Genomic DNA, 17934 nt, shown 5'->3' with positions numbered 1-17934 from the left:
TCAGTAACATCCTTCTCACTCACTCACTCAGTAACATCCTCTTCACTCACTCAATCAGTAACATCCTTCTCACTCAATAACTCACTCACTAACATCCTCCTCACTCACTCACTAACTCGGTAACATCCTTCTCAATCAGTAACATCCTTCTCACTCACTAACTCACTAACATCCTCCTCACTCACTCACTCAATCAGTAACATCCTTCTCACTCACTAACTCAGTAACATCCTCCTCACTCACTCACTAACTCAGTAACATCCTCCTCACTCAATTACTCACTAACTCAGTAACATCCTGCTCACTAACTCAATCAGTAACATCCTGCTCACTGCCTGATAGTCAGCAGCAGCAGGTCACAGTTAAATATATATACACTGCTCAAAAAAATAAAGGGAACACTTAAACAACACAATGTAACTCCAAGTCAATCACACTTCTGTGAAATCAAACTGTGACCTGTGCTCTTCACAGATGAAAGCAGGTTCACACTGAGCACGTGACAGACGTGACAGAGTCTGGAGACGCCGTGGAGAACGTTCTGCTGCCTGCAACATCCTCCAGCATGACCGGTTTGGCGGTGGGTCAGTCATGGTGTGGGGTAGCATTTCTTTGGGGGGCCGCACAGCCCTCCATGTGCTCGCCAGAGGTAGCCTGACTGCCATTAGGTACCGAGATGAGATCCTCAGACCCCTTGTGAGACCATATGCTGGTGCGGTTGGCCCTGGGTTCCTCCTAATGCAAGACAATGCTAGACCTCATGTGGCTGGAGTGTGTCAGCAGTTCTTGCAAGAGGAAGGCATTGATGCTATGGACTGGCCCGCCCGTTCCCCAGACCTGAATCCAATTGAGCACATCTGGGACATCATGTCTCGCTCCATCCACCAACGCCACGTTGCACCACAGACTGTCCAGGAGTTGGCGGATGCTTTAGTCCAGGTCTGGGAGGAGATCCCTCAGGAGACCATCCGCCACCTCATCAGGAGCATGCCCAGGTGTTGTAGGGAGGTCATACAGGCACGTGGAGGCCACACACACTACTGAGCCTCATTTTGACTTGTTTTAAGGACATTACATCAAAGATGGATCAGCCTGTAGTGTGGTTTTCCACTTTAATTTTGAGGGTGACTCCAAATCCAGACCTCCATGGGTTGATAAATTTGATTTCCATTGATAATTTTTGTGTGATTTTGTTGTCAGCACATTCAACTATGTAAAGAAAAAAGTATTTAAAAATATTATTTCATTCATTCAGATCTAGGATGTGTTATTTTAGTGTTCCCCTAATTTTTTTGAGCAGTGTATATTTTTAAAGAGAAATGCCATGGCGGATGCAGTGCAGTTCGGAAGTAGCCCGCCACACGCGACCAATACATTTTCACCCGCGACATCGTTTTCAAAGTAGCCCAATTGTCGGAGAACCGCGAACATGGCAACACTGGCCAGCAGAACGACGCTGATGGTGGGAGGGAGTGGGGCGGGTACATCATTATAATAATTTGTACACTTCAAATTGACCACAACTAAGCCTAAAAATAAATTGTATTTGAAAATAAAAATTATTTCATACATTGGAACAGCTGCCCTAAATTATTATTATTATATTTTTTGCTGACAGATAGTCTCTCCCATTACCTAACCTGACAGACAGTCGCCATGACAGCGGAGGAGACCATTAACATCAAGGAGGTGGAGGTGATCAAACTGATGCTGGACTTCCTCAACTCCAGGAAGCTCCACATCAGCATGCTGGCCCTGGAGAAGGAGAGCGGCGTCATCAATGGCCTTTACTCTGATGACATGCTCTTCCTCAGGTACTACCATTGCTTTAGTCTGCTACAAACACAGTGTCATTCTAAAGTGTGTATGGGAGCAACCCTGGCTAGGCATACCTCCCTCAGGGGGAAGAATCTTCGGAAAGATCACCCCATTAGGACTCTTTTAAAGCAGTGCTCTTCAATCCCCGTGTGCAGGTTTTTCCCTCCAGCCCAGTTCTGATACACCTGAATCAGCTAATCAAAAGGCTTGATGACGACTGCATTAAATGGAGCTACCTTACGCTCTAAGACTCTGTAAACAAGTCCATGTCTCAGACCATCTGTTTTGTAGATCCAGCTATCCAAAATCAATGGAAGATTTAAGAACCGTATTATCTCCCGGTCTTTTCCATTCATAGAGCTACACAACTGATGGCATGGGATGTTAGACAACTTTTACATTCTGAAAACATCAGACAATTGTTGACTTTGGAGTGAAATGTCCCTTTAAGTACACCGATAGTGTTGTCATATGTGAGGTCCCGAGCTCCATTCCTAGATATCCCCTTTTTTACATTATGCGTATTTCATGATGCACTGCACCTTGTACAGTACTCAGTGACATTCACCAGAGAGACTCAATCAAAAGATCCCCTTGGGATATTATTCAATTTAGCTTCGGTAAGTGGCTGATTACATAAACGTTTATCATCGATTTACAAGGTCGTTGTTATAACCCCTCTTTGTTTTCCATCAGGCTTATCAAATTAGAATGCTCTGTTTCAGTGCTACACACAAATACTATCAAATTAGAATGCTCTGTTTCAGTGCTACACACAAATACTATCAAATTAGAATGCTCTGTTTCAGTGCTACACACAAATACTATCAAATTAGAATGCTCTGTTTCAGTACTACACACAAATACTATCAAATTAGAATGCTCTGTTTCAGTACTACACACAAATACTATCAAATTAGAATGCTCTGTTTCAGTACTACACACAAATACTATCAAATTAGAATGCTCTGTTTCAGTACTACACACAAATACTATCAAATTAGAATGCTCTGTTGCAGTACTACACACAAATACTATCAAATTAGAATGCTCTGTTTCAGTACTACACACAAATACTATCAAATTAGAATGCTCTGTTTCAGTGCTACACACAAATACTATCAAATTAGAATGCTCTGTTTCAGTGCTACACACAAATACTATCAAATTAGAATGCTCTGTTTCAGTGCTACACACAAATACTATCAATTAGAATGCTCTGTTTCAGTACTACGCACAAATACTATCAAATTAGAATGCTCTGTTTCAGTGCTACACACAAATACTATCAAATTAGAATGCTCTGTTTCAGTGCTACACACAAATACTATCAAATTAGAATGCTCTGTTTCAGTACTACACACAAATACTATCAAATTAGAATGCTCTGTTTCAGTACTACACACAAATACTATCAAATTAGAATGCTCTGTTTCAGTACTACGCACAAATACTATCAAATTAGAATGCTCTGTTTCAGTGCTACACACAAATACTATCAAATTAGAATGCTCTGTTTCAGTGCTACACACAAATACTATCAAATTAGAATGCTCTGTTTCAGTACTACACACAAATACTATCAAATTAGAATGCTCTGTTTCAGTGCTACACACAAATACTATCAAATTAGAATGCTCTGTTTCAGTGCTACACACAAATACTATCAAATTAGAATGCTCTGTTTCAGTACTACACACAAATACTATCAAATTAGAATGCTCTGTTTCAGTGCTACACACAAATACTATCAAATTAGAATGCTCTGTTTCAGTGCTACACACAAATACTATCAAATTAGAATGCTCTGTTTCAGTGCTACACACAAATACTATCAAATTAGAATGCTCTGTTTCAGTGCTACACACAAATACTATCAAATTAGAATGCTCTGTTTCAGTGCTACACACAAATACTATCAAATTAGAATGCTCTGTTTCAGTGCTACACACAAATACTATCAAATTAGAATGCTCTGTTTCAGTACTACACACAAATACTATCAAATTAGAATTCTCTGTTTCAGTACTACACACAAATACTATCAAATTAGAATGCTCTGTTTCAGTACTACACACAAATACTATCAAATTAGAATGCTCTGTTTCAGTACTACACACAAATACTATCAAATTAGAATGCTCTGTTTCAGTACTACACACAAATACTATCAAATTAGAATGCTCTGTTTCAGTACTACACACAAATACTATCAAATTAGAATGCTCTGTTTCAGTACTACACACACATACTATCAAATTAGGATGCTCTGTTTCAGTGCTACACACAAATACTATCAAATTAGAATGCTCTGTTTCAGTGCTACACACATACTATCAAATTAGAATGCTCTGTTTCAGTACTACACACAAATACTATCAAATTAGAATGCTCTGTTTCAGTGCTACACACAAATACTATCAAATTAGAATGCTCTGTTTCAGTGCTACACACAAATACTATCAAATTAGAATGCTCTGTTTCAGTGCTACACACAAATACTATCAAATTAGGATGCTCTGTTGCAGTACTACACACAAATACTAACAAATTAGGATGCTCTGTTGCAGTACTACACACAAATACTAACAAATTAGGATGCTTTTTTGCAGTACTACACACAAATACTATCAAATTAGAATGCTCTGTTTCAGTGCTACACACAAATACTATCAAATTAGAATGCTCTGTTTCAGTACTACACACAAATACTATCACATTAGAATGCTCTGTTTCAGTGCTACACACAAATACTATCAAATTAGAATGCTCTGTTTCAGTACTACACACATACTATCAAATTAGAATGCTCTGTTTCAGTGCTACACACAAATACTATCAAATTAGAATGCTCTGTTTCAGTACTACACACAAATACTATCAAATTAGAATGCTCCGTTGCAGTACTACACACAAATACTATCAAATTAGAATGCTCTGTTGCAGTACTACACACAAATACTAACAAATTAGAATGCTCTGTTGCAGTACTACACACAAATACTATCAAATTAGAATGCTCTGTTGCAGTACTACACACAAATACTAACAAATTAGGATGCTCTGTTGCAGTACTACACTGTCACACCCTGGCTCTGGGACTCTATATGTTGAGCCAGGGTGTGTGCATTCTATGTGTTATTTTTCTATGTTGGGTATTCTAGTTGTTCTGTTTCTATGTTTGCCTGTGTGACTCCCAATCAGAGGCAACGAGTGTCAGCTGTCGGCTGGTTGTCTCTGATTGGGAGCCATATTTAATCTGTATGTTTTCCCTTGGGTGTTGTGGGTTTTTGTTCCGTGTCGGTATGTTTAACCGTGGACTTCACGAATCGTGTTTTGTTTGTATTTAGAAACTTTAATTAAATAAAGTCATGTTTATTTCACACGCTGCGCCTTGGTCTACGACTCCTTACCCTACCTCGACCTTGACAGAAAAACCCACCATACCAAGACCAAGCAGCGTGTCCAGGAGCAGGCAGCCTGGACGTGGGAGCAGATCTTGGATGGGCAGGGGTCCTGGACCTGGGAGGAAATCCTGGCCGGGATGGATCGCCGGCCATGGAGTGAGACGGTGGAGGCGCGCCGTAGAGAGGAGCTACGGCGTGATCAGGGTCGTCGTCGGACGGTCGTGAGGCAACCCCAGAAATTTTTTAGGGGGGGGCACACGGCATGGACGACGGGGCTGACGGAGGAGAAAAGGGGGCGGATCCAGAAGGCCACCAGGCCAGGGGTACACCGCCCTGTACGTCCTGTGCGGATGCCTCACACAGAGTGTGTGAGGGTAGGCATTCAGCCAGGACGGGTGGTGGCCGCTATTCACTCCAGGCCTCCTATCCGTCTCCACAGCCCGGTTCGGCCTGTCCCTGCTCCACGCACCAAGCCTACGGTGTGCGTCGACAGCCCAGCCCGGCCTGTCCCTGCTCCACGCACTAAACCTACAGTGCGCGTCGCCAGCCCAGCCCGGCCTGTCCCTACTCCACGCACCAAGCCTACGGTGTGCGTCGCCAGCCCGGTCCGGCCTGTCCCTGCTCCACGCACCAAGCCTACGGTGTGCGTCGACAGCCCAGCCCGGCCTGTCCCTGCTCCACGCACTAAACCTACGGTGCGCGTCGCCAGCCCAGCCCGGCCTGTCCCTACTCCACGCACCAAGCCTACGGTGTGCGTCGCCAGCCCGGTCCGGCCTGTCCCTGCTCCACGCACCAAGCCTACGGTGTGCGTCGACAGCCCAGCCCGGCCTGTCCCTGCTCCACGCACTAAACCTACGGTGCGCGTCGCCATCCCAGCCCGGCCTGTCCCTGCTCCACGCACCAAGCCTACGGTGTGCGTCGACAGCCCAGCCCGGCCTGTCCCTGCTCCACGCACTAAACCTACGGTGCGCGTCGCCAGCCCGGTCCGGCCTGTTCCTGCCACCCGCACCAAGTCTACGGTGCGCGTCGCCAGCCCGACCCGGCCTGTTCCTGCCACTCGCACCAAACCTACGGTGCGCGTCGCCAGCCCGGTCCGGCCTGTTCCTGCCACTCGCACCAAGCCAGGGGTGCGAGTCGTCAGCCTGGTAAGGCCCGTCTCTCTTCCACGCACCAAGCCAGGGGTGCGAGTCGTCAGCCTGGTAAGGCCCATTCCTGCTACTCGCACCAAGCCCGGGGTGCGAGTCGTCAGCCTGGTAAGACCGGTCAGCTGCTCCACAACGGAGCGTAAGCAATCCGCTCCGTCAATGTCCAGTCCAGATCCAGCCAGCGGGGTCAGACCGGACCAGGGGCGCTACGGGGGAATTATGGAAGGGTGGTGGTCAAGGCCGGAGCCGGAGCCGCCTCCTAGGAGGAATGCCCACCCAGCCCTCCCCTGTTTGGGGTTTTGTTAAGACGCGGTCGCAGTCCGCGCCTTTAGGGGGGGGGTACTGTCACACCCTGGCTCTGGGACTCTATATGTTGAGCCAGGGTGTGTGCATTCTATGTGTTATTTTTCTATGTTGGGTATTCTAGTTGTTCTGTTTCTATGTTTGCCTGTGTGACTCCCAATCAGAGGCAACGAGTGTCAGCTGTCGGCTGGTTGTCTCTGATTGGGAGCCATATTTAATCTGTATGTTTTCCCTTGGGTGTTGTGGGTTTTTGTTCCGTGTCGGTATGTTTAACCGTGGACTTCACGAATCGTGTTTTGTTTGTATTTAGAAACTTTAATTAAATAAAGTCATGTTTATTTCACACGCTGCGCCTTGGTCTACGACTCCTTACCCAGACGATCGTGACATACACACAAATACTAACAAATTAGGATGCTTTTTTGCAGTACTACACACAAATACTAACAAATTAGAATGCTCTGTTGCAGTACTACACAAATACTAGCAAATTAGGATGCTCTTTTACAGTACTACACACAAATACTAACAGCATTCAAAGGGCACTGTACAGTTTTTCATAAAACATCTGTAGCTAACAACTAGCTTATCATTAATATCACCACACTGCTACCATAAGGTACAAGCATGGTGAATGGATAAAGGTAAAACAGAGTTTCAGAACAACAGGGTCCTGTTCACTCTATGCCCTGACAGTTATTCCCATGTTGTGCCTCTATTGAGAAGGTGAAGATCAACCCTCCTACTCTGTTCTTCTCTCCACAGGCAGCTGATTCTAGATGGCCAGTGGGAAGAGGTCCTACAGTTCATTCAGCCTTTAGAGGGCATGGACAAGTTTGACAAAAAGAGGTGAGATAACCTTTTTTTTAATGCTTATATGACCCAATATCTGCCACCCAAATGTGAATCTTAACTCTTGCCAGATACACAGACCACATTAACTCTTCAGAGATTTGATTAGCCAGTCAAGAGTGAGGTCTCGACCGAGAGGTGAAATGAGGTCTTATCTTTGTACAGTCGACCTATTTTGTTCAATTACATACGAAGCAATGCCAATTTTCCCTTTTCAATTTTGGCACATTGGCCAAAGGTTAATAGACGAACCCAGTTGACAGTGAGTTGTTTTTTTACTGAATGTTATAAATGTGTCTTGTGATCCTCCCTGGCTTGTCCAGGTTCCGCTACATCGTCCTGAAACAGAAATTTCTGGAAGCCTTGTGTGTGAATAACGCCATGTCAGCTGCCGACGACCCTCAGAATGTGAGTGGGCAGCCAATCTATACCGCAAGCATTGCAGGTGGTACTGTATTCAAATAGACATGCTGAGATACTGGCAGCAAAAGCCACCCATCTGTTGAGCAAGATCCATTTCAAGAGATCAACTGTTTTTATGCTTCAGGTGTAGCAAGCTAAAAAAATCACTGCGGAAGGAAAACGTGACCCCCTTCCAGTGTAGTTTGGGAGTAATTTGGAAGTGAACTTCATGTTCAAGGAAAATATAATAATAGGCACTTCTTAATTCATGAATTACATTTAAATTATCTTAAATTGGCTTAGTATTAGTGTGATATACTATGAAATAACAGTTATATTTAGTATTACTCTACTCAGTAAACGCCATTGAATGAAGCTCCTGCCCCTTTCCTTATGCTGCCGACAGCTGGAGCTGTCCATGCAGGAAGCGGTCAAGTGTCTCCACAGCCTGGAGGTGTTCTGCCCCTCTAAAGACGACTACAGTAAACTCTGCCTGCTCCTCACCCTGCCCTGCCTCACCCAACACGCTGAGTTCAAGGACTGGAACCCTAGCACGGCCCGGGTGCACTGCTTCGAGGAGGCCTGCGCCATGGTGGCTGAGTTCATCCCTGCCGACAGGAAGCTGAGCGAGGCTGGGTTCAGGGCCTCAGGGAACCGCCTCTTCCAGCTGCTCATCAAAGGAGTGTTGTATGAGTGCTGTGTGGAGTTCTGTCAGGTGGGTGTGGCTTTATCAGTCAATCAAATGTATTTATAAAGCCCTTTTTACATCAGCAGTTGTCACAACGTGCTTTACGGTAACCAGGGCCCCAACGACTAAGGAGAAGCAGAAGCACAGTGGCCAGTTAGAATTCCCTAGAAGGTAGTAACCTAGAGAGGAATCAGGCTCAGTAAATATGGCCAATGTGTTGGCTGGAGGTGAGTGAGGTCAGTTCCTTTACCTTGTTTCGGAATGTCAAGTGTTTTGAGAAAGGTTGAAAAATGTCTCTTTGAGACACCAATGTTCTCCGTTTCCAAAACTCTACAGAGGTCCCAAGGATGAGACGCTTCACCACGTACATAATGGAAGGGGAGCTTCACAGTAGCTCAGTCTAACTCATCCTTGCTGATAGGTGAAGTTACTATAGAGATATGACTACCAGGAGTCTCTAGCCTAGGTAATACCAGTTCAGATGGAGGAAATGAGACACAAACAGTCTGTCCTCTTCTCTTCCAGAGCAAAGCCACGGGGGAGGAGATCACAGAGGACGAGGTGCTCTTGGGCGTGGACGTGCTGTGCGGCAATGGCTGCGACGAACTCGACCTCTCCCTGCTCTCGTGGCTCCAGAACCTCTCGCCAGGCGCCTTCTCCTGCGCCTTCCAGCAGAAGACCCTGGCCATCCACGTGGATCCCCTCGTCAAGCCTACCAAGGCCGGCCACGCCGACCTGCTCACCCCCCTCATCAGCCGGCTTTCCCCCTGTCCCTCCTCGCCCCTGCAGAGGCCTCAGTCGGCAGACACCTACATGTCGCGGTCCCTGAACCCGGCGCTGGACGGGCTATCCCATGGCCTGGCTGCCCAGACCCAGAACAAGAGGGGCACGGAGGGCAGCGTGAGGCCAGCGCTCAGCCAAAGCATGGTGGAGAATAATGTGCGCCAGCTGGACGACGACTCGCCAGAGAGGTACAACGCTAGGCCCTTCAGGGTTAATACAGATGTATTGAAATCAGTAGGTACGGCATGACAATACTATTACTGTAAACAAGATGCACTCTTACCAGGATTCACAATGAATCCCAATTCCATTCAGGTCCAAACACCTTTCCTTAACCTTTAACCTTTCCTTAACCTTTAACCTTTCCTCACGCTTTAACCTTTCCTTAACCTTTAACCTTTCCTCACGCTTTAACCTTTCCTTAACCTTTAACCTTTCCTCACGCTTTAACCTTTCCTCACGCTTGAACCTTTCCTTAACCTTTAACCTTTCCTCACGCTTTAACCTTTCCTTAACCTTTAACCTTTCCTCACGCTTTAACCTTTCCTTAACCTTTAACCTTTCCTCACGCTTTAACCTTTCCTTAAGCTTTAACATGTGGAACACGTTTATACCCTACTAGTACTAGATCCATGTGGAGACATAAAGCATTGCTGTGTGTATGCGGTTTTGAGTAACTGCCCAAAAGTGAATGCAGACCTATACCCTTACAAATAGTGGATCTCTGAATATGGCACTTTATTTAGCCTTAATAGTATTATCAGTAATCCTGTTAACAATGCTTTGACATACATTAGCTGTTGTCCACTGTCTGAGAGGTCCACCACTCTGCTCTTGCAAAGAGCCCATCAGGGCTGGGTATAGAAGTGGAAACATTCAGTATTCGGACACATATTGGACAATGTGGCTATGTCTGTTTTGGCATTTATATCTGGTAAAAGATAGCTAGTATTTAAATATAGATTTCATTATGATTCAATTTGATGAAAGACCGACCCCATAGTGGTGATGGTGAACTCTTGCAGTTGAGGATTAATAGGAGCTGTAGCAGTATATTGTTGTGATGTAAGCGAAGACATGTCCTCTAGGGACTCAGTTTGGCATGTATATTGTTGTGATGTAAGGGAAGACATGTCCTCCAGGGACTCAGTTTGGCATGTATATTGTTGTGATGTAAGCGAAGACATAATGTCCTCCAGGGACTCAGTTTGGCATGTATATTGTTGTGATGTAAGGGAAGACATGTCCTCCAGGGACTCAGTTTGGCATGTATATTGTTGTGATGTAAGCGAAGACATGTCCTCCAGGGACTCAGTTTGGCATGTATATTGTTGTGATGTAAGGGAAGACATGTCCTCCAGGGACTCAGTTTGGCATGTATATTGTTGTGATGTAAGCGAAGACATGTCCTCCAGGGACTCAGTTTGGCATGTATATTGTTGTGATGTAAGCGAAGACATGTCCTCGAGGGACTCAGTTTGGCATGTATATTGTTGTGATGTAAGCGAAGACATGTCCTCTAGGGACTCAGTTTGGCATGTATATTGTTGTGATGTAAGCGAAGACATAATGTCCTCTAGGGACTCAGTTTGGCATGTATATTGTTGTGATGTAAGGGAAGACATGTCCTCCAGGGACTCAGTTTGGCATGTATATTGTTGTGATGTAAGCGAAGACATAATGTCCTCCAGGGACTCAGTTTGGCATGTATATTGTTGTGATGTAAGGGAAGACATGTCCTCCAGGGACTCAGTTTGGCATGTATATTGTTGTGATGTAAGCGAAGACATGTCCTCCAGGGACTCAGTTTGGCATGTATATTGTTGTGATGTAAGGGAAGACATGTCCTCCAGGGACTCAGTTTGGCATGTATATTGTTGTGATGTAAGCGAAGACATGTCCTCCAGGGACTCAGTTTGGCATGTATATTGTTGTGATGTAAGCGAAGACATGTCCTCGAGGGACTCAGTTTGGCATGTATATTGTTGTGATGTAAGCGAAGACATGTCCTCTAGGGACTCAGTTTGGCATGTATATTGTTGTGATGTAAGCGAAGACATAATGTCCTCCAGGGACTCAGTTTGGCATGTATATTGTTGTGATGTAAGCGAAGACATAATGTCCTCTAGGGACTCAGTTTGGCATGTATATTGTTGTGATGTAAGCGAAGACATGTCCTCCAGGGACTCAGTTTGGCATGTATATTGTTGTGATGTAAGCGAAGACATGTCCTCCAGGGACTCAGTTTGGCATGTATATTGTTGTGATGTAAGCGAAGACATAATGTCCTCTAGGGACACAGTTTGGCATGTATATTGTTGTGATGTAAGCGAAGACATGTCCTCCAGGGACTCAGTTTGGCATGTATATTGTTGTGATGTAAGCGAAGACATAATGTCCTCCAGGGACTCAGTTTGGCATGTATATTGTTGTGATGTAAGCGAAGACATAATGTCCTCCAGGGACTCAGTTTGGCATGTATATTGTGGTGATGTAAGCGAAGACATGTCCTCCAGGGACTCAGTTTGGCATGTATATTGTTGTGATGTAAGCGAAGACATGTCCTCCAGGGACTCAGTTTGGCATGTATATTGTTGTGATGTAAGCGAAGACATGTCCTCCAGGGACTCAGTTTGGCATGTATATTGTTGTGATGTAAGCGAAGACATGTCCTCCAGGGACTCAGTTTGGCATCATGTCACGTACTGGTTCGCTGACAAGCTGACTGTGGTCTCTAAGGGCGACTGAATGAAGTATGAAAACATTAGTAGAAAAAAACTATATATATAATAGTAATAATATGCCATTTAGCAGACGCTTTTATCCAAAGCGACTTAGTCAGGTGTGCATACATTTTTACGTATGGGTGGTCCCGGGGAATCGAACCCACTACCCTGGCGTTACAAGCGTCATGCTCTACCAATTGAGCTACAGAGGACCAGATGCACACATCGACCCCTAGGTCTTACCTAGGCTTGTGTAGATCTGAAAGGAATTAATAGGTAGGTCTTTACCTATAGGGTCTATTGTATATGCGGTCTGTACCGGTCGACTGTTCTGTAGTCAAACGATGATGATGGTGACGGTCTATGGCCTATATGCAATATGGTACTAGCCCCACCACCACCACCTCCCTAGGGTGTAGGGGGGCGATTTGGGATTGGTTGAAAGTGTGCTTACAGTGCCTTCGGAAAGTATTCAGACCCGTTGACTTTTTCCACATTTTGTTACTTTACAGCCTTATTCTAAAAGTATTGAGTAAAGGGTCTGAATACTTATGTAAATGTAACATTACATTTAATTTTTTTATCTTGATAAATTAGCAAAACATTCTAGAAATCTGTTTTTGCTTTGTCATTATGAGGTATTGTGTGTAGATTGATGAGGGGAAAAAACTATTGAATCAATTTTAGAATAAGGCTGTAATGTAACAAAATGTGGAAAAAGCCAAGGGGTCTGAATACTTTCCGAAGGCACTGTATTTTGCAGTGTATGCCATTTTGGAGAGGACACTGTAAATGTGTCCCTGCCAAGCCTATAGTCATGTGGATATTTTGTCCCTTTGTCAACAGGATTGTCCCACCGGTTCTGGCCTCCAGTGGACCAAATGTCATGCGCACCCCACTGGCACCGGGGACGGACGGTGGGCCACCAAACGAAAAAGAGGTAATTTCACCCCCTCGTATCATGCAAGGCATTTCCTGTGACAATTAGTGAGACCAGCGCATCTAACTGTAAATGCCACTAACATTTCATCCCAATTTCCTGCAAACCTTTGAAAGATGGTGTCCCCATCTGGCCATTAGGACATACATTATAAAAGGGAATACATCTTGTGATCTCTCTCTCTCTCTCTCTCTCTCTCTCTCTCTCTCTCTCTCTCTCTCTCTCTCTCTCTCTCTCTCTCTCATGGCCTCCCCCACCTATTCTCTCTCTCTCTCTCTCTCTCTCTCTCTCTCTCTCTCTCTCTCTCTCTCTCTCTCTCTCTCTCTCTCTCTCTCTCTCTCTCTCTCTCTCTCTCTCTCTCTCTCTCTCTCTCATGGCCTCCCCCCACCCCTCTCTCTCATGGTCGTCCCCCCCACACTCCCATCTCCTCACCCACTGACATTAGTTACCTATAAATCCACCTCAACGACCTCGTCCACGAGGGAGTCGACCCCACAGACACCCTGTCACCTGACAGGGGAGTCTATGAGCTACTGCCAACAGCGGCCACCTCATCTGCTATGGTGGCCATAATCTGATGACACAGGTCACGGACAGCGGTGTAGAATCTGCTTTGATGGCTGGTCTCGACAGCCAATCTGCTAGCATACTCATTGCTCATTTTTAATGCATCGCTAAAGCCCAGCAGGTTTAGATTGGATTTTTCTGTGCATGCATAGAGTCACTTTAGAGAGATGAAGAGTTGTCCCATTGTGTGTCTGATGGGGGTCCTTGGTAATTTAATTAAATGTTTTATGGGGATGAACTTTGAGGCCTTGAAATTGTGGAGTTGGCTGTACAGTAGCTTGCCGCTTGTTTTTGGAAGTAACCTCATGACCTGACATAATGGTGTGTGGGCGCGTTTCAGTCTTTGTACTATATCCGTCTATCTTTCTGAATGCGTGTGTGTGTGTCTTCAACAGCATGACAGTGAGCAGGTCCAGGAGTACTACAGGCAGAGGAAACGTGTCCAGCAGCACCTGGAGCAGAAGCAGCAGCAGAGACAGCTGTACCAGCAGATGCTCCTAGAGGGGGGGGTTCACACACAGGAGGGGCCAGATGCCCAGAACACCCTCACCTGGAGGGAGCACAACCTCACAGAGAAGTTCCTCAACAGGTTAGAGACAACACACACACACACACACACACACACACACACACACACACACACACACACACACACACACACACACACACACACACACACACACACACACACACACACACACACACACACACACACACACACACACACACACACACACACACACACCTGGAGGGAGCACAACCTCACCTGGAGGGAGCACAACCTCACTGAGAAGTTCCTCAACAGGTTAGAGACCACACACACACACACACACACACACACACACACACACACACACACACACACACACACATACACACACACACACACACACACACACACACACACACACACACACCTGGAGGGAGCACAACCTCACTGAGAAAAAACCTCACTCATTAGATTGTCGTTCATTGTTGTCTTCCAAACAAGTTGTCTGACAGTGTTGAAAATTAAATTGACTGAAATTGTATTGGTCGCGTACAAAGATTTGCAGATGTTTAATCCCAGTCTCCTCAGGAGGCCTTTTACCTCTTGGTAGGCCGTCATTGTAAATAAGAATTTGTTCTTAATTGACCTGCCTAGTTAAATTAAGGTTAAATAAAATAAATAGCAAGTGCAGTGAAATGCTTATGTTTCTAGCTCCAACAGTGTAGTAATATCTAGCAATAATTGTAGTCATGGCTCATCCTATATAACTACTGCTGTACACACCTTTTCTATTTATATACTGTCCAGTGGAGGCTGGTCAGAGGAGGAAGGGGAGGACCATCCTCCTCAGTGAATTTCAAAAAAAAATTAAATGGTAAAACATTGAAAAAGTTATCCTTTTTAGATAAAACTATACTAAATATATTCAACAGCACTCTGTAGGGTAGCACCATGGTGTAGCCGGAAGACAGCTAGCTTCCGTCCTCCTCTGGGTACATTGACTTCTATACAAAACCTAGGAGGCTCATGGTTCTCACCCCGTTCCATAGACTTACACAGTAATTATGACAACTTCCGGAGGACGTCCTCCAACCTATCAGTGCTGTTGCAGCATGAACTGACATGTTGTCCACCCAATCAAAGGATCAGAGAATGAATCTAGTACTGAAAGCATAAGCTACAGAGTAGTTGACTCAAAAAGAGAGAAAGACAATAGTTGAACAGTTTTGAACAAATTAATTTCTTCAAAAATGAAAGAGAAGCAAGAGAGAGAGAGAGATTTATTCTATTTTTTTTTTCAGTTTCACTTACTTAGCTAGCATATGCAGCTAGCTAGTTTAGCCTACTGAAACACCCTGCTCAAACAGAGGGATGCTATGTTAGCTAGCTGGCTATGACTATCCAACACTGGAACTCTTCCAAGTCAAGGTAAGCTTTTGGTTTGATTAATTTATTGCCACCGGGGCCCGCTGGTCTAACTGCTTACTGACTATACACTGTAACATTACTGCATGATTGTAGCGGGTTTACTAACGCATTAGTTCTAATAGCTATGTTGACTAGGACGTTACTTTAGCTAATATGGGGACAATGATGTAGGCTGTGTGTAGCGGTTATGACAAGGTTTGGAAAGGTTTTTTCGCCTGGTCACATACAGCTGATGTGTTATTCATTGAAGTCCACAAACGAAGGGAAAAGGTGAGAGGAGGAGAGTGCATAGAGGCTAGAATGAATACAACGTAGCTGGTATGTTTGAAAGTGAACTGTGCCTATGCGTGATCAGGGGTGTATTCATTCTGCCGATTCTGTTGAAAAACGTCTCATAAACGGAAGCAAACGAAACGGGCTAAAAATACCAGAATTTGTCCAATAGAAACTCTCGTTTGCAACTGTTGGACTAATGATTGCATCCTAGATCAGCTAGATGCAGGCAAGAGTGTGCAAGGCGGTATTGAATGTGTCACTGTCTGTCCATGTGTCACTGTCTATCATCTCAAATTTGTCTCTCTACCTGTGTGCACCTACGTTGTAAACTTTCATTTCATAGGCTAGGTTGTAGCAACCTCATGATGGGTATAGGGAACATGTAGTAGCCTAAACTTATCGATGTTACATTGAACTGGGTGAATGGAATATGAATGACAGTCATCCAACATGCTGTAATAGAAATAAGGCCATGCTCATAAAAAAAAAAAATTGTCCTCCCTCATCATAAACGGCACTGACCGCCACTGATACTGTCTGTACCATCCTATATAACTACAGCCGTACACACCTTTTCTATTCATATACTATCCATATTGTCTATACACATTATTTATATAGTTTATTAGGTACACCCATCTCGCACCGGATCGTACCCACCTTTTGCCTCCAGAACAGCCGGACTTCTTCGGGGCATGACAACGTTGCTTTATTGGTATCAAGGGACCTAACGTGCGCCAGGAAAACATTCCCCACACCATTTACACCACCACCACAAGCCTGTACCGCTGACACCAGGCAGGATAGTGTCGTGGTCCTCTGTAGCTCAGCTGGTAGAGCACGGCGCTTGTAACGCCAAGGTAGTGGGTTCGATCCTCGGGACCACCCATACACAAAAAAAAAATGTATGCACGCATGACTGTAAGTCGCTTTGGATAAAAGCGTCTGCTAAATGGCATATTATTATTATTATTATTATCATGGACTCATGCTGCTTACGCCAAATCCTGAACCGGGATACGTTGGACCAGGCAATGTTTTTCCACTCCTCAATTGTCCAGTGTTGGTGACCGCGTGCCCACTGGAGCTGCTTCTTCTTGTTTTTAGCTGATAGGAGTGGAACCCGGTGTGGTCGTCTGCTGCAATAACCCATCCGTGACAAGGTCCGACGAGTTGTGCGTTCCAAGATGCCGTTCTGCACACCACTGTTGTACTGCGCCGTTATTTGCCTGTTTGTGGCCCGCCTGTTAGCTTGCACGATTCTTGCCATTCTCTTTCGACCTCTCATCAACAAGCTGTTTTCACCCACAGGACTGCAGCTGACTGGATGTTTTTTTTATTTGTCGCACCATTCACCCTAGACACTGTCGTGCGTGTAAAGCCCAGGAGGCCGGCCTGTTCTGAGATACTGGGACTGGTTCGCCTGGCACCAACAATCATATCACACTCAAAGTCACTTCGGTCACTAGTTTTGCCCGTTCTAACATTGAACCAAACAGTAACTGAATGCCTCAATGCCTGTCTGCCTGATTTATATAGCTAGCCACGGCCACATGACTCACTGTCTGTAGGAGCGAACCATTTTTTCGTGAATGGGGTGGTGTACCTAATAAACTGCCAAGCGGTTAACACTCAACCGGTTAAGAGCGTTGGGCCAGTAACTGAAAGGTCGCTGGTTCGAATCCCTGAGCTGACTAGGTGAAAAATCTGTCAATGTGCCCTTGAGGAAGGCACTTAACCCTAATTGCTCCTGTAAGTCGATCTGGATAAGATCGTCTGCTAAATGACTAAAATAAAAATGAATAATAACCAGAAAGTTAAATTAAGACATTTCAGAAAAAGCATATATATATATATATATATATATATATATATATATAGATAAACACATACACACACACACAGTGCATTCGGGAAAGTATTCAGACCCCTTGACTTTTTCCACATTTTGTTACATTACAGCCTTATTCTAAAATCGATGAAATTGTTTTCTTCCCTCATCAATCTACACACAACACTCCATAATGACAAAGCAAAAACTGTTTTTTAGAAATGTTTGCTAATTTATTCAAAATAAAAAAAAGGGAAATATCAAATTTACATAAGTAT

At 44.7% G+C, this 17934-nt stretch overlaps 1 protein-coding gene across 1 annotated transcript in view; it reads left to right on the top strand.

Annotated features, from left to right (window-relative positions):
• Positions 1-1656: 1656 nt before the first annotated feature.
• The window catches only part of LOC311137124 (WD repeat-containing protein 47-like), a gene marked incomplete at both ends in the record, with an annotated part of 32576 nt that continues 16298 nt past the window's right edge, over positions 1657-17934 (top strand). The window contains 7 exons of the mRNA XM_084171462.1: positions 1657-1814; positions 7439-7522; positions 7849-7933; positions 8334-8642; positions 9141-9586; positions 12971-13064; positions 14027-14220. Coding sequence (XP_084027588.1) covers positions 1657-1814; positions 7439-7522; positions 7849-7933; positions 8334-8642; positions 9141-9586; positions 12971-13064; positions 14027-14220 — 1370 coding nt within the window. The remainder of the gene's footprint in view (positions 1815-7438; positions 7523-7848; positions 7934-8333; positions 8643-9140; positions 9587-12970; positions 13065-14026; positions 14221-17934) is intronic.

This window comes from Coregonus lavaretus (assembly GCF_964263955.1).
Source record: "Coregonus lavaretus genome assembly, chromosome: 11".
In the NCBI taxonomy this organism is placed as follows: domain Eukaryota; kingdom Metazoa; phylum Chordata; class Actinopteri; order Salmoniformes; family Salmonidae; genus Coregonus; species Coregonus lavaretus.
Note: the sequence above shows the minus strand (reverse complement) of the source record. Positions and strands in the feature narration are given on the sequence as shown.